Genomic DNA, 25,054 nt, shown 5'->3' on the forward strand with positions numbered 1-25,054 from the left:
CACTACAAATAGGAAAAAGAGGCTACAATTTGCAAGAGCTCACCAAAATTGGACAGTTGAAGACTGGAAAAATGTTGCCTGGTCTGATGAGTCTCGATTTCTGTTGAGACATTCAGATGGTAGAGTCAGAATTTGGCGTAAACAGAATGAGAACATGGATCCATCATGCCTTGTTACCACTGTGCAGGCTGGTGGTGGTGGTGTAATGGTGCGGGGGATGTTTTCTTGGCACACTTTAGGCCCCTTAGTGCCAATTGGGCATCGTTTAAATGCCACGGCCTACCTGAGCATTGTTTCTGACCATGTCCATCCCTTTATGGCCACCATGTACCCATCCTCTGATGGCTACTTCCAGCAGGATAATGCACCATGTCACAAAGCTCCAATCATTTCAAATTGGTTTCTTGAACATGACAATGAGTTCACTGTACTAAAATGGCCCCCACGGTCACCAGATCTCAACCCAATAGAGCATATTTGGGATGTGGTGGAACGGGAGCTTCGTGCCCTGGATGTGCATCCCACAAATCTCCATCAACTGCAAGATGCTATCCTATCAATATGGGCCAACATTTCTAAAGAATGCTTTCAGCACCTTGTTGAATCAATGCCACGTAGAATTAAGGCAGTTCTGAAGGCGAAAGGGGGTCAAACACAGTATTAGTATGGTGGTCCTAATAATCCTTTAGGTGAGTGTATATATATGTGTGTGTGTGTGTGTGTGTGTGTATATATATATATATATAAGAGAGAGAGTGAGAGAGAGAGAGAGAGAGATCCTCTATCCTAGAAGAAACCTAAATTACTATGTAGCCTAGAGGACACAAGTTATTTAGGATAATATGGCCGCGTGGTGAACCTATGAACTTAAGTTACGTTTATCCTATACAAGTACAATTTTGGCTGTATTATTTGTGTCCCCTTCAAAAATTGCTCTTGAGAAATTTTATGTTTATTGTCCCTCCCTACTGTGAGATGAAATTTACGCCCATGATCACATCCATTTTAATTTCTTGACATTGGCTCCCTGTTTGTTTTAGGATTGTTTTAAAGCTCTTCGTGGCCTGGCTCCAGAATATATTTTTGATCTTTTAACCCCTTACAATCCTGCGCAAAGCCTTAGATCCTCTGGCAGGGGTCTTCTGTGCAGCATCCCCAAGTCCAGCTTGAAAACAAGAGGAGATAGAGTCTTTGTGGTCAGGGGCCCGAGGCTCTGAAATGACCTGCCTGAGGACATCAGGCTGTCTCCTTTTAGGTCCCACCTGAAACCTTTTCAGATTTGATCTGATCTACCAGCCCTTTTTTATTGTTTTACTTTCATTTTAACTTGTGCATTTCATGTTATAGTGACTATCATTTTAATGTATTTTATCTGTATGTGGACTTCCAGCACTTTAGTCAGGAATATGTGCATCACATCAGCTCAGTTTTATCTGCTTGTTTTACCTTCAGTGGACTTCTATGTTCAGAACACTCAGACGCATCACAAACAAGCTTTTGATTCACTAGAAACATTTGGTTTGTGGAATGCTGTGACACAGTTTGACTTGCTGTTTAATCCAGGGAGAGATGGGTGTACCAGGTCTGCGAGGCCTAGAGGGGGCACCAGGCAAAAGCATCACTGGAGAAAAGGTAATCTGCCATGGTGCAGCTGCTTCCAAAGTATATTTCCAGTAACATGGAGGATATCCTGATTGCTGTTTGTTCAACATGAAGAAGTGTTGCTTTGTTATAATAGCCCTCACATGAGGATTTCCTGGTAATACAAGGTGTAAAACCACGTAGGTAAATAGTTACTTAGGATTCAAAGTGAAGAAGTCCATATTTACATACCTGGACAAAGATTTCACTGAAACAGGCATACGACCAACTGAATTATTGTACTTAGTTGTATTTACCTTTCAGAGCTGATGTGTCAGTGAGCTTTTCAAATTTCACAGGGAGACAGAGGTGACCGTGGGCCAAGGGGACTTTCAGGGTCTCCAGGTCCAGTTGGACCTGCTGGAGCCAAGGTATGTTACAGTGTACAGGATACTCCTAAGTACTTTCAGGTTCACGTCTGCTCACAGTAGGTGGAATTGTAACATAGTGTTCGTATTGTAAAAACAGCTGTCTGCTGCTGCTGGAAATGAGAGTAGTGAAAGGGAACCAAAAAAGTACGTTGTTTGAGCTGAAAAACAAAAAATTGAGTGATTTTTAATATAAAAGTTCTCCTCTCTTAACCTAATTTTTGGTAAAGAAAAGTTCTATCTGCCCAGCACCAAATGGCAAACATTATTAAAATTTTGCGACTAGTTGGTTAACAATGCGCAAGGATGCAAAAAGACAGGCATCAGTAGTAGCATAAAATAAAACAGACATAAATATGTAAATAACTTCATGAAAGGAATAAAAATAAATAGAAATCAAATAAAGGATTAAAAATATATTGAAACCAACTAAATCATTAGGACAGAAGGAGACAAGAGAAAAACATAAACAATAGTTGCTATGCACGCAAGCATAAAGTCTTAGTAAGATTAAGCAAGCTAGAAGAGGGGTAAGAAAATACTAAGCTAAAGAGGTATGTTTTAAGATTAATATTTAGAATGTATTCATGGTTTGAGACATTCTTAGCTCCTCTGGCAGGCTATTTTGGGCAGTTTTGGGTTGTCCCTCCCTTGACTGACAGATGTCTCAGTTTGTCATGTTCAGGTTAGTATGTGCCAGGTTAGTTTGGCGACATTCACACTGCAGGCCTTAATGCTCAATTCCAGTTGTTTCCCAGATCCGATTTTGTTGTTTGACAGTTCACTTTAGAGTTTAAATGTGGCCATAAAGGTTAGCTTCGGTTAGCTCTGACTTGCTAACCCTGATGATTTTCACGGGAGACTCCCGTATTTCATCGCCCTCTCCCGGTTTACTCCCAGGGTCACATCTCTCCTGAATTATGACAAATGTTCAAGACTTTTTGTCCTTTCCATGACACAACACTCACTCTCTCTCTCGCTCGCTCGCTCTACTGCTTCCGCTCCGATAAGTAGCATGGACGTAACTGAGAAGAGAGCTCTTGACCCGGTGGATTTCAGGTGTAAGAAAGGGAATTTGTGAGCACATGATAGCAAGGTAGAGGAGGAAGAGAGCCACATGTTTAATAATGGCCTTTGTGGAGCTTTTTTGTTCATCACGGCTCTGTCTGGCGGGGGAACAGCACCTCTACAGTGAAGTCAGAGTTGCATCATTTCCGATCTGACCATCCAGACTGAGGCTGCATTCCCAAAATCCGATCTGTATTGGATTTGGTGAATAGAATAGAATACAGTGCAGTAATCAGTAGCTTGTTTTGTTTTTTTACGTTAAGTTACTTTTTTTGGACAATGCAAATTTGTTCTTCTATTTTTAAATTTCTCAAAGCCTTTTCCTTTGTTATTTAACATTTGTCATTGCAAGCTATTTTTCAGAACATTTTTAACAAATGCTTTCAAAAAGTGATGGGGACAAAATCAGCCATTTCAAAATGTGGTCAGGACATTCTGATTGTGACATGTCCCTAGCGTGCCCAATGGCTGTCAACCTTTTTTTAATGTCCTGCCCCATCCATGCTGTGATTCATGAAAAGTGAAATTGACTACTTTATGCACACGTCTGCATGAAAGGCGCCGGAGTTTCTCCCTACTCTGCCGGCAGAGATCAGCAGGCATGAGAGAACGGGAACAGATGAGCGTCACAGAGTGAGTCAGAGAACCTGATATGGAGACGGCAGCAAAGAGTAGGCCTACCGGCAGCTTGTGAGAAGTGCCAGTAAGCCAAAGAGTAAAATGTAGAGTAAAAAGTGCTGGTAATGCGTATGGGCCTACTTCAAGCACTGCATGTAAATCTTTATCAAATACTTGCATTCAAATGGTCAGCTCCTGAGACAAAGGCTTTTGTGATGTGTTTGAGAAAAGACATAACATGTTTGCTCTGCTTGCATGGTCCTGACACAAACACTTAATGTCTGACATTTTACTGACTTTTTTATCCAGGGAGAGCCTGGCAGCCCAGGAATGGTGGGCCTACCTGGACCTGCTGGCCGAGGTTTACAAGGATCAAAGGTGATGACAGCCAGTAAATCAGAACACACACACACACACACACACACATACACACATACATGCTTAAACACACACCCTGACTGACAAGCTTGGTCCTGCTAATTTGCATTCAGAAGGAAGGAATCAGAAGGAGCTTTATTGCCAAGTAGTGTTTTACACATACAAGGAATTTGCTGTGGTGATAAGGTGCAACACGCAAACAAACATACAGTCAACATAAATAAATGTAGAAATATAATAAATATGGAATGGAAGAACAACGTTGCAGATATATACATGAGCATTATTCTGGGTCTGTGCAGAAGTAACGCAATGGAAGAGAATATTGTGTACATATAAATATATAAACTGACAACATAAAAATATACCACAACAAAGATCAACAATCAACAACAAATATGTGCGATGTGCCAGGTCTGTGCACGACACGAGATGAAACAGTATTTACATGTGCAGAGACATTTGTATCGTTTGCAAGGGGGGAGTGTCAGTGGGGGACCGGGGGTTGTTAATGAGGCTAGTTGCAGACGGGAAGAAGCTGTTTTTGTGGCGAGAGGTTTTGGTCCTGATGGACCGCAGCCTCTTGCCAGAGGGGAGAGTCTGAAACTGTTTGTGTCCGGGGTTGGAGGGGTCAGCTGCAATCTTTCCTGCTTGCCTCAGAGTCCTCGAGGCGTGCAGGTCCAGAAGAGAAGGAAGATTGCAGCCAATCACCTTCTCCGCAGAGCGAATGATACGCTACAGCCTGCCCTTGTCCCTAGCAGCAGCGTACCAGATGGTGATGGAGGAGGTGAGGATGGACTCAGTGATGGTGGTGTAGAAGTGCACCATCATTGTCTTTGGCAGGCTGAACTTCTTCACCTGCCGCAGGAAGTACATCCTCTGCTGGACCTTCTTGGTGAGGGAGGTGATGTTCAGCTCCCACTTGAGGTCCTGGGAGATGATGGTGCCCAGGAAGTAGAAGGAGTCCACGGTGGCGACAGGGGAGTCACACAGGATGATAGGGAAGGGTGGGGCTGGGCTCTTTCTGAAGTCCACGACCATCTCCACTGTCTTCAGAGCGTTGAGCTCCAGACTGTTCTGGCTGCACCAGGTCACCAGATGGTCGATCTCCCACCTGTAGGCGGACTCGTCCCCACCTGAGATGAGCCCAATGAGGGTGGTGTCGTCCGCAAACTTCAGGAGCTTGACAGACTGGTGACTGGAGGTGCAGCTGTTGGTGTACAGGGAGAAGAGAAGGGGGGAAAGAACGCAGCCTTGAGGGGAACCGGTGCTGATGGTCCTGGAATCAGAGACATGTTTTCCCAGCTTCACGTGCTGCTTCCTGTCCGTCAGTTGAGCTGAGAGAGCTTGTCCTGCAGCAGGGCCGGGATGATGGTGTTAAAAGCAGAACTGAAATCCACAAACAGGATCCTGGCGTAGGTTCCTGGGGAGTCCAGATGCTGGAGGATGTAGTGAAGGGCCATGTTTACTGCATCATCTACAGACCTGTTGGCTCTGTAGGCGAACTGCAGGGGGTCCAGGAGTGGGTCTGTAATGGATTTTAGGTGGGACAACACAAGGTGTTCAGAGGACTTCATAACCACAGAGGTCAGGGCGACGGGTCTGTAGTCGTTTAGTCCCGTGGTCCTTGGTTTCTTGGGGACAGGGATGATGGTGGAGACTTTGAAGCAGGCTGGCACATGGCATGTCTCCAGTGAGGTGTTAAAAATGTCTGTGAACACCAGAGACAGCTGATCAGCACAGTGCTTCAGGGTGGATGTGGAGACAGAGTCCGGCCCAGCTGCTTTGCTGGGTTTCTGCCTCCTGAAAAGACCGTTGTCTTCCCTCTCTGTGATGGAGAGTGGAGGGGAGGGGGTGGAGCTGGCCAGCTCTGAGGAGGGAGGGGAAGATGTGGTGGACCAAGGCTGAAGCTGAGCGGAGGAGTCACGGGGGATGGTGTCTGATCGACTCTCAAAGCGGCAGTAGAACTGGTTCAGCTCATTTGCCAGGCGAGAATCGTTTATGGAGTGGAGGACTTTGGGTTTATAGTTAGTGATCTGTCTGAACCCCCTCCAGACAGAAGTGGCGTCGTTTGCAGAGAACTGGTTCTTTAGTCTCTCTGAGTACAGTCGTTTAGCTTCTCGCACCTCCCTGCTAAACCTGTACTTTAACGAGTTACGAGTTTACAGAGCTTTAGTTTTCGCCTGTAAGCGTGAATCAGATGGACCATCACGTGATCAGAGTGACCCAGTGGAGCGCGTATAGGCACTGCTAACTGTGGTGTAGCAGTGATCCAAATACCGGAGTCCAGTATCAGCACAGCCAGGTCATTCACAAAAAATGAAACACAAACTCAGGAGATACATGGGAGCACTCTACAAAAAGCCAGTTATAATAACAATTACTCATCAACCTCATTGCTGTGATCAAAGGATGAGTGATTTTGCTAGCGTGACAATCAATCAATAAATCAATAAAAACCCATCTTCACCGACCTTATTCGGAAGAGAAAGTGTTAAAATGAATATTCAGTTTGTCTGCTGTAAATATCCATTACACACTTAGACTCACTTCCTGTTTGACCTTTGCTTTCATTTGTGTGAGAAAGTAAGCCAAATTAATTTAAAGCAGTGGTCCTGTCCAGATGCTGTTGAGCAATCTGTACAGCAGGTAAAATATGTACACATCACCATTTTTCTCGGTAAAAAATTTCTAAAGGTGCTATTGATGTAACATTTTCACCAGATTGTGGTAAGAACCCAAGTAATTTATACATAGAAAAACCCCAAAACAAATAAATTCAGAAATTAAGTTATGTGTTATAATGTGCGATTGGGAATGATGGCCACAGCTACTTAAAGAGGTGGTATTCTGCTTTTTGGCTTTTCCCCTCTCCTTTATTGAGTTATATATCTTTTTTGTGCATGTAATAGGTTTGCAAAGTGAAAAAGTCCAGCCCAAAGGGAGTTCCCATCTCCCACAGAAAGCTCTGCTCTGAACTGCCTGAAAACAGCTCGTTTGTAGTCCAGCCCTTCACTTCCTTTACTTGTGACATCACAATGAAAACGCGTCATAAAGCTTGCCGAGCGGCTAGCGGGGTCAGGCGCGCCCTCAAACCAAGCTAGTCTGAGCGGAGGCCCTTTGATTTTAGTGAAGCCCCTTTTCCACTGCACAGTACCAGCTCGCCTTTGTTTGGTTTTTTTAAGAAACATTCTCTGATTCTAGCTTATTAATTATCACCCCCCATTCCCCACCTCACATAAGCAGGTATGTTATGAGAGTGGGTTATAATGCTTTCACACAAATATCCACATTTATGAAGGCCATTTTCAAATCTGTAAATAGTGAGGATGTGATAATGATAATCTGCATGAGAAATAAAGACAAAGAAAAAGGTTGGTGATGATTATCATGTACCCTCAACAACAAACTAATGGCTTGGGCAAGGTCATCCCAGTCATCTGGACTGTATGATACTAGTCCCATATGGACGTGGAATTCTACGCCCTGGTTAAAAACTATCCCAGTAAGTATCCCACTCAGTCAGCTGTTGCCACCTGAGCAGGAGGGGTGAGTTGTTCTCTTTTCCTGCCTTACTCACTTCTCTTGTATCAGCCTCAAGGCATTGTCAAGTTTACACAGTGTCAAGTTTACACAGTGAAGCAGTGTTATGCTAATTTGGTGCTTTACACAGAAACACAAGGAGTTTGAAGTCAAACGCACGTTACATAGTGTAAAGTCTTCCGATATTGTCATAGTGTCAGAACTCTTGACCACGCCACAGACAAACACAGAGAGACGTACAGAACAGACAGGAAACACAAGGAAGGGGGAAACAAATGAAAACACAAGGGATGAGGTACTACAACAGATATATAACACAAAAGACAATTTAGAAGTGTCTAAATAAATAAACAGTTTTGCTTATATTATGAGCCAGTCAGAATGCATTAATATAAACAATTGTGAGCTTGTTGTTCACTTGTCCAAATAACAGGGAGATCCTGGGCCTGTAGGACCAGCTGGACCTATTGGAGAACCTGGAGTAGGAATCACTGGGCCGAAGGTAACACTAACTCAGAAATTAATCACTCTATCAATTTATCACACCTCAGTGCACTGTGTAGTAGTGTTATACTAGCTGATGGCACATATTTTTAAAATATCTTTCTTAGTGCTCAGTTCCCTCAGGGCCCTTTGCTGCATGCCATCCTGTTTCTGTGTCCCACCTTTCCTGTCTCTCTCTGCAGCTGTTTCTATCTAATAAAGGCAAAAAAATGCTATTGGATTTTTCAGGTCACAGTCATACCACATTACCGTACGTTTGCAATATACAAACCTGCAGGTCAAAATGATTTTATGCTAATATGTACAAACAACAGAATTTTCTTACTGTCTTTGTCCCTCTCATTATTTTCACTGTTCTCCTGTTCCTCCTTCAGGGTAACAAAGGAAATCATGGACCTGTGGGGCCACCAGGAATGAAGGGAGATGGCTTCCCAGGACCACAGGTGACAGGGAAACGGGGGTATAATTGTATTATCTCATATTCAATGCATAAGAAAGAAGGGTTTGTAAATGAACATCTTACTTCATCATTAGGGGCTGCCTGGTTTACCAGGAGTGCAAGGAGAGATGGGACCTGAAGGGAAAGGACTACCTGGACCCAAGGTGGAGCACTAGTGTTACTTCATTAAGTCATCAAGTGAGGGAAAGTCCTCAGAGGGACATTCAAGCTCAGGAGAACTGTAGTGTTTGTAGGTAAAAACAAACAAAACCTGAGAATGTTCTGAAAAAAAAATTAAGAACGGCTGAGATTAATGTTGCAAATGTATGATAAACAAATGTGAATATGCTCTGAGGTTAAAGTGGTAAATTTATGAGAATAAAATTTGAAAGGAAAATTATAGTCATACATTTGCGAAAAGAAGATTTTGCTTGAGGGTATTCAGATGTTATTAACAGCAAACACATCTAAGCTACTTTCAATCAAACCAGACCAAAAGCACAAAAATTGGGGAAGAACTGCAGACGTGTAAATAAACAGGAGCATCTCAGAAAATTAGAATATCATGAAAAGTTTTTTTCCCCCTGTAATTTAATTCAAAGAGTGAAACTTTCATATATTTTAGATTCATTTCATATAAACTGAAATGTTTCTGGCTGTTTTTTGTTTTATTCTTGATGATTACAGCTTGCAGCTCTGGGAAATCAAACATCCATCCATCGTCAACTGCTTATCCTGTGCACAGGGTCGCGGGGGGGCTGGAGCCAGTCCCAGTTTACATTTGGCGAAAGGCAGGGTACACCCTGGACAGGTCGCCAGTCCATCGCAGGGCGAAAGTCAAAAATCCAAATCTCAAAATATTAGAATATTAGAATCAGTGTTGGGCAAGTTACTTCCAAAATGTGATGCATTATAGATTACTAGTTACTGTCATTTGAAAGTAATTAGTTATATTACAATATTACTGTCTCTGAATTGTAATGCTTTACACTACTTTTGCGTTACTTAAACTGTTGTTTAATGGGCGCATTCTTCTGATGGTAAGATCTGCCTGCATAGGTGGGTTCTAGTGATGTGCAGAGCTATCCACGGATCGGGGATCGAGTCTTTGTCATAAAAATGAACCTTCTGATAAGTAGCAGGGGTGTGGGCTAGGGTGGATGGGTGAAATAGGATAAATCGTTAAGAAAGTGTCTTCCCCATTAAGAAAGACACTGTGCGCATTTACGCAGGAGGTACAGCAACATAAAGTCACTGATTATTTGAATCTCCAGACAATCCGACAGGATCGGTCAGGATGAGCTGACAGCAGCCTCTCTGATCATTAAAGTAATTTGTTAAAGCACAAACACACAGCCTGTAGAAATCTATTTACGCATGATCCATCAGGGGAGCTACCATCTTGTTGAGAGGAGCGGAGCTCCCCCATAGTTTGCACCATGCCTACATTTTTCGACCATCTGATTCCCAGAACAGGAAATAACGTCACTCTTTTACCTCTTTGGATTTGTTTTTCTGGTGACAAATGGTTTATTGTTAAAAAAACAAACACCACTTAATTTCGAGTTAAAGTGTGTTGTAACACGTGTTACTGAGATTGTAACGGGTATAATATTACCGATTTTTATTTAGTAATGCCTTATATTACTGTGTTACAGCAAAAAGCAATACATTACTGTAATTGCGTTACTTTTGTGCGTTACTTTTGTAACGCAATTACTCCCAACACTGATTAGAATAAAGAATGTATAATACAGAAATGTTGACCTGAGAATAGCTTTTCATCTTTCAGTCTGGTTCAGTACACAGAACCACAATCATGGGGAAGTCTTCTGACTTGACAGGTGTCCAGAAGACACTCATTGACACCCTCCACAAGGAGGGTAAGCCACAGAAGATGAAAGGGCTGGCTGTTCACAAATTGTTGGATCAAAGCATATTCATGGAAAGTTGACTGGAAGGTTAAAGTGTGGTAGGAAAAGGTGCATAAGCAACAGGATGACCGCAGCCTTGAGAGAATTGTCAAGAATAACCAATTCAAGAACTTGGGAGAGCTTCACATGGAGTGGACTGAGGCCCGAGTCAATGCATCAAGGGCCACCAGGCACAGATGTGTCCAGGAAATGAGCTAGAAATGTTTCATTCCTAGTGTCCAGTCACTCCTGAACAAGGGACAACGTCAGAAGCGTCTTTCCTGGGCTAAGGTGAAAAAGAACTGGACCGTTGCTCCAAAGTCTTCTTTTCAGATGAAAGTAGCATTTAATTTCGAAAACCAGGTCTTAGAGTCTGGAGGACGACTGGAGAGGCACAGAATCCAAGCTGCTTGAAATGTAGTGTCAAATTTCCAGTCAGTAATGATTTATGGTGCCATGTCATCTGCTGGTTTTGGTCCCTGTGTTTTACAGTGTCAATGCAACCGTCTACCAGGAGATTTAGAGCACTTCATGTTTCCATCTGCTGACAAGCTTCTTGGAGATGCTGATTTCCTTTTCCAGCAGGACTTGGCACCTGCCTACAGGGCCAAAACCACTAATGACTGGTTTGCTGACCATTGTATTACTCTTCTTGATTGGCCAGCCAACTCGCCTGACCTGAACTGTGTTGTAAAGAGGAAAATGAGAGACACCAGACCCAGCAATACAGATGAGCTGAAGGCAGCTTTCAAAGCAACCTGGGCTTCCATAACACCTCAGCAGGCACAGTCTGATTGCCTTCATGCCACATTGCATTGATTAAGTCACGTGTGCAAAGGGAGCCCCCACCAAGTGCTTAGTGCATAAATTAACCTTTTTTAGAACTGTTTAACTTTTCAGAAGGTCAATATTTTTGTAGTCTTTATACTAATATTCAAATATTTTAAGTTATAGATTTTTGATTTCAATGAGCTGTAAGCTGTAATCATCATGGTTAAAAATGGAAATATTTCACTTTATATGAAATGAATCTAGAATATATGAAAGTGTCATGTTTCGACTTAAATTACGGGGAAAAAATAAATTTTTTTCTGAGTTAAAACTGTAAGGGATGTGATGAGACACTTAGCTACATTACGAGATGAGAAATTACAGAAAAAAATATTCAAATTTTCTGAGACACACCTGTATGGTAGGCCATGTGATCTGATTAGAACCAGAGACTGTTGACTTATATTGTCGGTGATACGGACTGGACATTAAAAGACAGAAATGGAAATGGAAAAAACAAAATCATTTGTGGGCTGTATAAGATGGAGAAGTAGTGGAAAGGATTCTTAGTCCGAGTTTGTCTGATTTGTGGGTCAGGGTGACAGAGGCATACCAGGGGTGCTGGGGCCATCAGGTCCTCCTGGAATTGGACTTTATGGACCAAAGGTCAGTGTGTGTATACAGTATGAAGAAATTGAAACAATTTCTATTGTTTTTATAAACCATTTTTTTCTGACAATTGCTGTAATGAATTGTATTTCTAGGGTTCTACAGGACAGCCTGGTCCACCAGGTCTGCCAGGGCCTCCAGGAGAGGGCATCCAGGGACCAAAGGTTGGCAATAAAAAACACTTGTCGTTCACCAAGAATTGGTTATGTACTTGTTTTTGAGGATTCAGCACCCAGCTACAGCTGACCATGTTGATCCATTCTCTTGTTCTGCAAGGATGACCACTGTCCATAAGATAAGTCTATATGCTGATGATACCTTTATCATGTTTACCAGTTCATCCATCTTTATTCTTAGGGTGAACCTGGGTTTCAGGGCCCAATGGGCCCTCGGGGGGCGCCAGGGGATGGCCTTCCAGGGGAGAAGGTACAAACAATACTGCCTGTACCGATGGTTGCATTACATATTGCCTCTCATTACCAGTTCTCCAAATTTGCTATAATGATTTGACACACACAGGGTGATAGAGGCATTCCTGGAGACCGGGGAAAGAAAGGAGAAAAGGGGGACTATGGAGAACCTGGCTCTACTGGACTGATGGTAACATAGCATGTCACCACTTCAAATGCCTCATGGTCTCCTAAACTGTTCCTCAAAAGGTCTGTGATGATCATAGTTGCCTGTGAATGATTTCTTTTTCATTTGTTTTGGGGCACAGTTCTTCTTTTAGGCACTGATGTCTTCTTCTTTTTATGTAAAATGGAACTTCCCGGTTTTGGTGTTCATTTCCAGGTTTGGAATAATGTGTTATATTTCAGCCTTTTCAGGCGGATACAATCATCAATCAATGTCATTAGTATCGACTGGTCCAAAACTGATTACTAATTAGATCCTATTCTTAAAGTCCCTATTTGTAGGGAGTTTGCAGCCATCAAGGTCATAGTCATCCAAAGACGGTTAGAATCAAGGGCGTTTCACCGAGAGGCTACTTCAGTAATGGGAGGCGAAACGTTTGAGTTTCTTCAACCTAGTCCAGTTGCCCTTGATTTTAACGTTCCTTTGATATTTGTAGGATTTCGACATTTCTGACTTTGGTGCCTCCTAGTGGTAGTAACACAAAATAAACTTTGGTAGAAAGCAGTGCATTCCATTAGGTCCAGTGTGTAATATTTAGGAGGATCTATTGACAGAAATGGAATATAATATACATAACTATGTTTCCAGTGGTGTATAAATACCTTACATAATGAACCAATATGTTTTTATTACCTTAGAATGAGCCGATGTCTATGAAGATTCTCAGTCATCCAGGTCATAGTTATCCAACTTAGAATGAGCCATTTCTACCTATACACTGCGGGTCCCCTGTCATGTGAAATGGAAATTATTTCCATCACACATGGAAGTTGCTATGTTGCTCTGCCATGTTTCTACAGTAACCCAAATGGACAAACTGTTCTACAGAGCACATTTCGTCACTACACTGAATACGTATGTAGAAGAAGAAGTAGAAGTAGTAGTAGTCTAGTTTGTTAGAAGTAAGAGAAGTGAAATTTGGACAAATGGACTTTTGGACTTCCTCACAAACAGACCCCAGTCAGTTCGGATTGGCGGACTCACCTCCTCCACTCTAGTGCTCAACACAGGAGCCCCCCAGGGCCGTGTGTTCAGCCCCCTCCTGTTCACACTGCACACCCACGACTGCATCCCCCGACATGGAGAGAACTCTGTTGTGAAGTTTGCGGACGACACCACCATCATCGGCCGGATTTCAAACAATGAGACTTCATATCAGGAAATTCATAATCTTGCAGAGTGGTGCTCAGAGAACAACCTACTGCTCAATGTCAGCAAAACCAAGGAGCAGATCATTGATTTTAGGAAGGAGGAGATATAGACACACACTCCTGTCTACATCAGTGGAGCTGAGGTGGAGCAGGGGAACAGTTTCAGGTGTAGCAGACCTAAAATTTAGTTATGCAATTTAATAAGTTTATGAGAATTGATACCCAATTATGAATTTTTAAGATTCATAAAATCAATGTTCCTTGTTAAGGGCACCACTGGAGTTGTTATAATCCTAGAGTCTCCAGATCTCTAGGTAGTTTTGAATAATTATACAATTATTACTAGTGATCAGTTAGTTAATAATCGCTCAATTATCTTAAATCAGCCCGTCAGTCTTGTATCTAAAGGGTCAACTCTCTTGACAGGAACTAGAAATAGGCAGCACACACAGCTCTTGATTATATTACAGTGAATTTATTACTAAGGTGATAAAAAGATGGTTGGATACAGGGAACATAAACATTTGCTGAACAATGAGCCTGGAGGTTCGATTGTGGGAAGCATTTGACTCGTACGGCATAGAAGAGCTAATGAAAGTAAACTAATGCTATAGTTTAGGAGTTAAAATGGGCATCTGATCACAGAACGTGTGTTAAGTCTTACTGCTTGTCGACAGCCTGCTTTTGGCCTGTTGCACGGGTCCCACGCTAGCTGCCCGATCCTGGCTTTTTGCTAGGGATTCTCCGGGGTTCTCCGTGTCTGATTGAAAACGCCTCCTCCGTCTGGCAATTCGGTTGTTTTCAGGTTTCCTTCGTTGTAGCTGGCGAGACCACGTGGCTTGGTCTGACCTCGGTGAAGTTGGCTCGACGAAAAAGGCTTAAAATGGAACTTTGTCGTTCCTGAATTAGTCCAGTGTAACTTAACGGACTGATAACTTTAACAAACAAAAGAAATAAAGAAAATAAAACAAACTGAAGGCAGATCGATGTCGCGGCACTTCAGGTGTGTAGCTTCAGGCGAAACAAAAGGGCCTGTTTCGCTGGTCGACTGAGGGCGTTGCCTGGCGAGGCACGCCGCACATGTGCCGAAGCGTCCAGGGAGCCGAGCAGAGTGGAAGAGAGCCAACAGCGAAGAGAAGAGGTCACGAGAGGTCTCGAGAGGTCGCTCTTTTGATGCCTGAGGCGTGGTTCCCCAGGGGGCGTCTCAGGTTTCCCAAGGGACTGCCTTTCTAAACTTAATGTTTAAAAGAAATCTATTTGCACGTATTATAATAAAATATTTTCCACAATCGAACCTCAATGGTTGAACGGTTGTACTGTTCTAGGCATTTGGTAACAGGAAACAATTGTCACATTATTGGTCAGGATATTTATACATTTAACGACATTTCCAACGAGGGCATGTAATACTTATTTCGTCCACTTGGGGGAGCTCAGGTTACATGAGGAAAGCTTGGATTACATTAGATGAAGGAGTGTCTTGCTGAAAATAAAAACACTGCACAAGTAACTTTCTTTTCAGCACTAATATCAACAACGGATAGCAACAACAGTTAACATAACTACTCAAATAGAGGCAAACGTAAATCAGGTAACTAAAGATTTAATTAAACTTAATTAAATGCTTTGAGTCTTTGGAGACTGCAGTCCTTAGCCATTCAAAGTTCGGCTGTCCTGGATTGTGTCACACCTAGGTGAGACAAGGAGTATCCCTTTGATGTGGTAATAAACAAAGAATAAGGTCAGTTGCCACGGAAACATGTGTGGGGGGCCAGTTTTGATAGGCTGTTCAGGGAGATGCCAATGGCTGGTTCGTGTCCCTTTGTCAGTTTAACAGTCAGGCCCCGCGTTATCAGCTTCGGAATCAAAAAGGTGCCAGTTTTATGGTCGGGCTAGCACTTAGAGAAAGCAACTTTGACCCCTCTCCCTTCTTCTCTGGGGAGGAGAAAGGAATTTAGAGTAGCTCCAAATTTATTCAATATAAAATGCACAAATCCACACCGTTGTTCACTACACAGGTTCCTGGGAATCACCATCACAGAGAACTTGACATGGTCGTCTCACATCTCCATGCTGGTGAAGAAAGTTCAGAAACGACTGTATTTCTTGAGGAAGCTTAAGAAGGCCAAATTCCCACGCCAAGTTCTTGTCAGCTTTTACAGAGGAGCAACAGAAAGCATCCTGACTGGGAACATCACTAACTGGCATGGGATGTGCACTGCCCAGGACCGGAGGGCTCTGCAGCGGGTGATTCAAACTGCTCAGAAGATCATTGGTACCCATCTACCGAGCATCAGTGATATCGGTGAGGTGAGGTACCTGCAGAGCCCAAAGGATACTAAAGGACAGTACCCACCCAGCCACAGCCTGTTCACCCTGCTGCCTTCTGGGAAGAGATATAGAAGTTTCTGCTGCCACACCACCAGACTGCAGAGCAGCTTTTTCCCCCAAACTATCAGACTCTGAAACTCTTATTCATCCTCAGCACTGCTCCAGTGATTATAGTTTATTTGTGTTTACCATTTTTATAATTGGTTTTATATTAATGTATATTGTCTGCTATGTAGCAGAAGAGAGTTACAAACTCCCTAAAAAATTACAAAATTTCACTGTATAACCTGTTGTACTGTGACAAAATAAATAATCCTTGTACCGTGTACCTGAATGGAGAATTAGCACCACCATTTATGTCAATGAACCACCCTCTAATATCCATATAATGGTTGTGGATGGAAACACACGTCATTTGACATTTTCTTTTTCAGCTGTTATGGAAAAATCTGAGATAACTGACTGAGACTGATAATTGACTTTCAGTGCGATTTCTTGGAGCAATTCTGAGACACCTGATAAATACAGGGCTTGAAGGTCTCTAGGAGCTCTGCTGTAGAAACTAGCAGGCAAAAACTTGCTTTCAAGAAAATAAGACCTGACACTCCATAGTTTCTAATGAATCACCACGCACTTGTCCTAAAGAGATTAGCCCAACACTATGTATTCATTATACTTTCTAATTTTACAGGGGAGACCAGGAGAAAAGGGGGAACCAGGACTGACTGTGAGTAAAGGGACTGACAGAAATAATACTGAGCTTAATCTCTTAACATAAAAATTTAAGACTTTTTTCGTCTTCTTTTTTTTGTACACAGAGAGAAGAGGTCATCAGGATTATAAGGGAAATCTGTGGTAAATTATGTGTTTTATCAGCATTTTATAGCTATATAATCTTCGGTCATTGGCAGACTTTTTTTGTGTTGCATAGTTAGGAACTAATGTCTACTAAATCTAAATTAAGTCGACAAAATATTCATAACATTTTATGATAAAATGCAGTCCCAATAAATGCAAAATGCTTTGAAATGTGCGATAGCTGAGTGTACCTCTTACATTTGTTGCCCAGGCTGTGGTCTGAAGTGCAGAGAGAGCCCTCTGGAGCTGGTGTTTGTGATAGACAGCTCTGAGAGTGTGGGACCAGAAAACTTTGAGTTGGTGAAGGATTTTGTGAACACTCTTATTGACCGGGTGTCTGTAAGCCGAGAAGCCAGTCGGATCGGTGTGGTGCTTTACAGCCACGTAGACATGGTGGTAGTAAGTCTGCAGCAGCAGTCCAGCCAGGATGATGTCAAGGCCGCCATCAGGAAGATGCCTTACCTGGGTGAAGGTACCTTCACTGGCAGCGCCATCCATCGTGCCAATCAGCTGTTTCAGGCCGCGCGGCCTGGTGTGAGGAAAGTGGCTGTGGTTTTAACGGACGGGCAGGCCGACCCCCGGGACATCATGCAGTTTAAAGATACAGCAGCAGAGGCCCATGCACAGGGGACCGAGATGTTTGTTATAGGAGTCGTAAACAAGACTGACCACCTGTTTGAAGAGTTCCAGGCTGAGATGAATGTAATCGCCTCGGATCCTGATGAAGAGCACGTCTACCTCATAGATGACTTCAGGTCACTTACCAGTAAGCAAACAGTGTTGTCTCACATATTCAGCAACCACACTGTTCACTGTTAACATGCTGACACATTTATCAAAGAACTTATACCTTATAACTTCAGATCTTGTCTCATTATTTTATTATTCTGCAAATACATGATTAATATGCAAGCACGAATTGTAAAGAAACACAAGCTAAACAAATCACTGAGAAAGAATGATGGAAACTATAGTACTAAAATCTCTGTTTCTGTTTATTCCAGATAGAAAAAAGCCAGAGTGATAAAGTCCGTGAATAATATCTCTAGATTTTCCTTTTAAAGATCTTATTTACATGTTGTATCCCTGTAATGCTGTGTTATGAACAGTGACAGGAGCAGGGATTGTTTAAGTTTGTTGTCCTTGTGGTATTCAGTTCATAGGGTCACTTGAGAATTAGTCAAGGGAGACGAAACTAGCAATAAACATGTCATGTTCCCTTCTTTGTTCATTTTCATACAGATCTGGAAAGCAAAATACTGAGTCGGATTTGTGAGCAGGATGACGCAGTGGCACTTCTGCCAAACGTTGTCTTTCCACCCATGGAAACCCACCCAGAGGCTCCTGAAGACAGCCACTCCACAGAGTTCCCAGATGAGGAAAACATACAAGTAATTCTGCTTTAGTCTCATTTTGAAAAATTAAACTTACTTTATCAAATACTGTTGACCTCTGTCTTTCGGTTACGAATATGTCAAGTCGAGTCGAGTCTGATAACAGACAGACAGACACTGTCTCCTATAAAGGTTGGAATCACAGGGTACTTCAACATACGATACAATTCACAATACATGGCTCACGATACCAATAATATCACGATACAGCAATTCTGTGATAATCGATATATTGCTAGACAATCTTGAAATGATACATCACGATATCTCCAACTATGCTATGCTGTTCTGCGCCCTTCTCTCCCCCGAAGAGGCGGATAACTTTTCTGTTCAGGACAAGGAGGTGTGGTGTCCCACCCACTCTCTGGACAAAGCCTTTGACCTGCTGTTACCAGAAGAGCGGGAGTCAGATGCAGACAAGATTACAAGCTTGTGAGAAGTGCTGGTACGCAAGAAAAAGACTAAAATGTAATAGTGCCGGTACTGGTCAAAGCAATGCTAAAACGCACACAATGAATGCAGATAATAGCCTAATCATGGACATTTTGGGCGATTTAGAAATCCCAACCAGTTGCATTTGTGACTCCCAAAAAAAAGGACATGTCGGGGGGAAAAAGAGAACGTGGTCACCAAAGTTAATGGAAATTCCCATTATATGTTAGCATTGAGCTAACCGTCAAAGTGCTAATTTTTCTTATTTTTATGTATCGATATGATGGGTTGGAATATCGATACAGTATCGTGGAAGAAAGTATAACGATATATTATATCTGTATGGATTTTTTTGCCCACCCCCAGTTATTAGTTTGAATGATTTTAGATGTTATGTTACCACTCTGTCACAACTGTCTGGACTCACAACACAGAGCGCGTTCACTTGATCACTATCACTGTGTTCTCTGGTGTTGCATCAGCTGGGCGGAGTTGATTGGCTCCGCGAGTTAATGTTAATCAGTTTCGCATATGTTCTTCACTGCTTGAAAAGACTGATGTGTAGCGTGAGAGCATGTGGACAGTGTCAATAGTAGGGCTGCAGCTAATGATGATTTAGTAGTCGAAGCTTCTACAGATCATTTCATCGATTCATCAATGCATCGTTTAAGAAGTACTTCTGCTTGGCGGCGTTTTATTGCATCACCATTCTCAGAGGTGTAATCCTGTTGCAGATATAAAGTCCATGACTGCTTCCACTGTCCTCAATTGGTTCTCATGAGGATTCAAAATGTGTCTCAATGTAACTGTCTGTATTCCAACTCCTGATAGCACAGGGTTTAGTTGTTCTCTTTGCCTTTTGCACTGTTGAATTCTATAAACACGTTTAACAGACTGTTCAGGTTCTACAGAGTCCATCCTTATGTTTGCCCATCTTTGTCAGGTCCAATGCAAGTCCTCAGTGTCCCAGTCTGTCCCAGTCACACTGCTGTAATGTTTTCCTTAATGACAGACCGACATTCAGACCAGATCCACAAACTGCTAAATCAGTGTTTCTTTTCAGAGCCATTTTTGCTGCCTTGTCTGCCACCTCATTCCCTTCCACTCCAACATGTGACATTACACCTTTCAGAAAAAAATCATTAAAGACTTTTTGGCTGCCCTGTTCTCACTTCGTATTGTATATCTGTCCAAAAAATCCTCTCTCCAACCCTTGCTATTCCACTGAATGCTAATGCTAAGTCTATTACAACAGTACATTTACTTTTCTAATATCGAATCTAGTTGGTGGGCCATCATTTAAACAAACTAATCTCCACCTGTCCATAAATTCCTCTGTAGTGTTCCCATTAGTATTCTTTATTCTACTACCCCAAGGAGGGTTGTGGGAGTTAAAATCCTCCATCCAAATGACTGGGATCCCTATTTGTTTCATAACCCTCTCCAACTCATTTAAATTTATTTGTAAACATTGGATTATAAAGGTTTACTATGTTAATCCACCTGTGCTGTCCCCAAAGATATAGATCTAGATTAGACTTGATTTCTACTTTCTGGTATTATACATCTGACCTTATAAATGTTGCACACCCTCCCCCAGATTTTCCGTTTTTATCATATCTGACACTTTTGTATCCAGGAATCACAAAATCTAAGCATTGTTTAAGCCAAGTTTCTTGAATACAAATCACCTGTGGTAAATCTTCTACAAATCTCTTAAATTCCTGTCCATTAGCCACCAAACTCCGTCATTATAAGATGTAAAATATCAGCAATTTAACTATCATAATTTACTTCCATGCTTCTTTCCCCAGTACACTCCTCACTTTTATCTGTGTTCTTTCCTTTTCCCCTCCCTCTTTCATAAGCGTGCAGTTTCTGCCTCATATACTTGTGCAGCTCTTCAGGTCCCAGATATACCTCTTTCAGAAATCTCTCTGCAGCATCCACCACCACTTTAATAACGTCAGATCTTCTGGACTGGCCTCTAACATTCAGTTAGAGACCAAACATTCAGTCTGGAGACCAGTTAGAGACTGAAGCAAATTTATTGTCTCCTCCTTCACTTAGCTTCCCTTTCAGCGGCATGGCCCTCCCCTGTCGGGGAGACCTATCTGCTGCTTCTAACAGATCACAATCCAAGCTCTCACAGGGCATGCCAAGTTGAGATGTCAAATACCAGTCACCATGTAAGGTTAGTGTGTCAGAAAAGTAATTTGAATTGCCCTCCAAACCGTACAACTCCTCCTTGCTCCACCACGTCCACCTGCCGACTTCCGCTCTCCAAAACGACCAACAACCAGACAACTGCTTTACCAACACAAACATCACCCGAGTGCTATACAAGTTATGCTAAGACACACAGTTAACTCATGACTGTGACAGCTTGAACTATAAGTGTGTCTGATTTGAACTTCTTTATTTCCCAGATTGAACTCCCTGTGGAAACGGTAACAGCCTCGACTCCACAGTCCCAGGAGTCACGTCGGGCCCACAAGAACCCGGTTCATACTAAACTGTTTGTGGAGCCTTGGAACGAGCTGCCAGACATCACATTTTCCTCTCCTGGTGGCAGGGGGCAGCAGGGCCCTGGTGTGACCTCCATGGTGGGTCCTCAGATTCCACCTGACTGGCTGTATGAGGCAGAGAGCAAACAGGCTCCTATGAGCCGCCCTCCACCATCCCTGACAGACTCTTCGGTGCCAGGTAAACAAGAAAAACAACATCTGATGAATACCACTGATGATTTGAATGACACTTGATTGCTTGCTGTACCAAAGCCAAAAAGATGATCTTGAGTTGTTGTTTGTCACATCTTGTGTTTGTTTTTATTAATAAATCTTGCTGCCAACCATTCTCAAATAATCAACTTGTTATTAACTTACTAATTAACTCTCAGTTAGGGCAATGAACAAAGAATAATAATAAAGCAACCAAACACACCATTCAAAACAAAACATGCTTACCCTTTTGGAATTGAAATGCCTCCACTTCCTTTATCTGACAGCTATAGTTATACTTACTTTTCAGATCCAGATTTTACACATGAAACATACCCTCAGTTTATAAAATATAAAGCATTGTTATAAAATAAAAGAATTATTATTGCATCAATTATGATCATCATATAACGCTCAAAGGAGCCATAAATACTTTTTAAAAAAAATACTTTTAAGTTAGCATTTTGTTTCCAGGACTGTAAAAATATCAATGCAGGGCTTTAACTTGAAATGGAGTACTTTTATAGTGTGGTATTGCAACTTTTAACTTTCACTTTAAGTAAAGAATGTGAAGTAATTCTTTCTGTAATGCAAATTGAAACACTTCTGTGTTTAAAAAAAAATAAAAAATTTTAACAGCAACCAGCAGCTGTGTGTTAATGCATGAACGTATAGATGCATGTATTCTAAGTTTACGCATGTTTTAATTAGTTTTAAACGGGCAAAGCCAGGTAGGTATAAAATCAAATTAGGCAGCGGACTTGTACAGTCTTTGTCAACTTTTGATAAAAAAGATACACGAGACTCTGTGAAGGAAACTCTTGTCTTTTCAAATTTAATACGAAAAGAATGTATTTACGCCAGCTGTTGTAGGAAGCAGGGGAAGAGTGTTAATATGATATGACATCTAGCCAATAGGGTTGGAAAAGCAATTAACTGCTGTAAGGAAACACTTTTAATAATTTTAATCTTTAAATGATTAACACAAATAATTATTAATATAATTTCATTATTATTAGATAGCCTACCATATTTTTACTGGCCATTTAAAATGTAGCAAAGTCATGGTCTTCACAGATCCAGCACTTTGGACTTAAAACAGATCCGTACCCAAATCTGACACGCATAAAATATTTTTCCCCCAAAAAGAGACCCAATGCAAAAGGAACCCAAGAATAATTAGATCAGATCCAAAAAGCACTCGAGTCCCAGACAGAGAGACAACTACAACACGGGCAGCAACATCATCCTTCAAAAAGCAACAATACATGTTTCATTATTTCTGCATATCACACTTGTTGACCAACTGAGTGGAACAATACACAATACACAGTGGAACAACTCTACCTACCTTCCCGCCAAACTATCCCACCGTCTCGTCGCGGATCACGGACTGTCTCTTGGACATATCTGCATGGATGAAGGCTTGCCACCTTCAACTAAACCTCTCTAAGACTGAACTCTTGGTCATTCCAGCCAAGCAATCTATCCACCATAACATCAAACTACAAATTGACTCCTCTACCATCACTCCAAACAGGGTGGTGAGAAACGTGTCATGATTGATGACCAGCTGTCCTTTTCAGACCATGTTGCTGCTGTCTCTCGGTCATGCCGCTTTGCTCTATACAACATAAGGAAAATCAGGCCCTACCTCACTCATTACACCACCCAGCTTCTGGTACAGGCCATGGTTATCTCTCGCCTCGATTATTGCAATGCCCTCCTAGCAGGTCTCCCAGCTTGTGCGGTGAAACCCTTACAAACGGTTCAGAACGCAGCAGCGGGCCTGTTTTTTGATCAGCCCTCATGTCACTCCATTACTCAGTGACCTCCACTGGCTCCCCGTGGCCTCCAGAATCAGATTCAAGTCACTAATGCTGCATACAGAGTGACTACTGGGTCTGCACCCATCTACCTAATATCCATAATACAAACTTACGTTCCTTCTCGGCCGCTACGCTCCTCCAACGAACGCCGTCTGGCTCTGCTGTCCCTTCTCACAAAGCAGTCCCAGTCCCTGTTCTCATCTGTGACACCACGATGGCGGAACGAGCTACCACACGCCATCAGAGCAGGGGTGTCCCTCTCTAACTTCAAGAAGCTCTTGAAAACTCATCTCTTCTGAGAACACTTTCTCTTATAACACCTCTAACTACTAACCTCTAACATGCACTTCCTGTGCTCTTCTTATTCTATCCCCCTACAATGATCTTGTATTGATTGCACTTTTTTTTAACTCTAACTTCTTTCCCAAGGTATTTACCCCATTGATGCGATATGTGCCATTAGCGCTTACTAGTATTTATTGCTGCTTTTATTAATATGTATTGTCAGTTGTAGATCTTGTGCTGTATTTTATGCTCTGTTAATTATTGTATGTTGTTCCTCAAATGTAAGTCGCTTTGGATAAAAGCGTCTGCCAAATGAGTAAATGTAAATGGTTTGATGATTTGCAAATGGAAACACATGCAGTGTAAAACCAGGTTGTCAGATGTCTCTGTTTGAACTTTATCTGGGTAAACTGCGTGTGTTTACTGTGTTTGTGAAAGAGTTAGCCTAGCATGCTAATACTACATAAATATGGATGAGTCGCGCCAAAATGGGGCAAAAATGATCATGTCCGTCTGGGTGTCATGTTTCCATCACCGCCAATGAGAGCTGGAGCTGATCCATACCTGTACTACTGCAGAGTCACAAATTGCACCCTTTCCCACTGAAGACAAAAGCCAGACAAAAGCCAGATGTTAGATGGTGTTAGTTTTTTTGTCCATGCTAGTATCAGCACAACGCAGGTTAAACAAATGACCTGCCACATGTTGAAATAGTCAAACGCAGTAATTTATTTAATCCAAGCCTAACAATTCACTCATTGCACCCTTTTTGTCCTTTCAGATGAAGGGTGCAGTCAGCCTCTGGACCCAGGTCCCTGTCGACAGTACGTAGTCAAGTGGTACTATGACCCCGAGGCCAATGCCTGCGCACAGTTCTGGTATGGAGGCTGTCAGGGCAATGCAAACAACTTTGAGACTGAAGCTAACTGCAGGAATTCCTGCGTCTACACATAACAGACTGTGTTTGGAGAAAAGGGTGTATGCAAAGCCAACACGCTCTATCAGCGTCACTGAGGAAAAGAATGGACTAATGACGCACGCTTTACTGTTTAACCAGAGTTCAGGCCAGCAGCTGCTGCTGTGGTCACACTCTGTAAACTGCTGCAGGTGAAGGACATGATGGAGAGTAGACCTGGACCTCCTCCCTGTCTCTCAGGCTACGTTCACACTGTAGGTGGTCCTGCTCAATTCTGAACTGCTGCACATGTACTAGCTGTCTGATCATTTTGGACAACTACTTATATCTGCTCTGGGGTGTGTAACCACTAAAAACCAATACCAACTGACAGAAGCATCAAAAGACTGGTTCAACTTTGCACCCCAAATGCAAATCATTTTATTTTCACTTTTCCTTTTATTGTTGGATAGTTGTTCTCCAGGCTTACTCTGGAAAACCAGGGGCATGTGTCACAAAGCAAGTCCAGCTTGGTCTCTTTGGGTTACCTGTCTTCACTGAACCCAACATTGGCGATTCTGGGTGAACCAGTAACACTAAGCTGGTTATCA

The 25,054-nt window shown here is 42.3% G+C and overlaps 1 protein-coding gene across 1 annotated transcript; it reads left to right on the forward strand.

Moving 5' to 3' along the window:
- Positions 1-1,563: 1,563 nt before the first annotated feature.
- Positions 1,564-25,018, forward strand: LOC123966443 (collagen alpha-1(XXVIII) chain-like; the record flags this gene model as incomplete). The annotated part of the gene is made up of 16 exons (XM_046042605.1): positions 1,564-1,632; positions 1,941-2,012; positions 4,005-4,073; positions 8,050-8,118; positions 8,495-8,563; positions 8,655-8,723; positions 11,841-11,909; positions 12,008-12,076; positions 12,270-12,338; positions 12,432-12,512; positions 16,722-16,757; positions 16,849-16,885; positions 17,100-17,654; positions 18,131-18,279; positions 21,144-21,420; positions 24,330-25,018. Coding segments are annotated over 16 exons (1,932 nt in total), but the record flags the coding sequence as incomplete, so codon positions are not given.
- Between the last annotated feature and the right edge of the window lie 36 nt (positions 25,019-25,054).

The sequence above is a fragment of the Micropterus dolomieu genome, unplaced genomic scaffold, assembly GCF_021292245.1.
Source record: "Micropterus dolomieu isolate WLL.071019.BEF.003 ecotype Adirondacks unplaced genomic scaffold, ASM2129224v1 contig_13455, whole genome shotgun sequence".
Classification (NCBI taxonomy): domain Eukaryota; kingdom Metazoa; phylum Chordata; class Actinopteri; order Centrarchiformes; family Centrarchidae; genus Micropterus; species Micropterus dolomieu.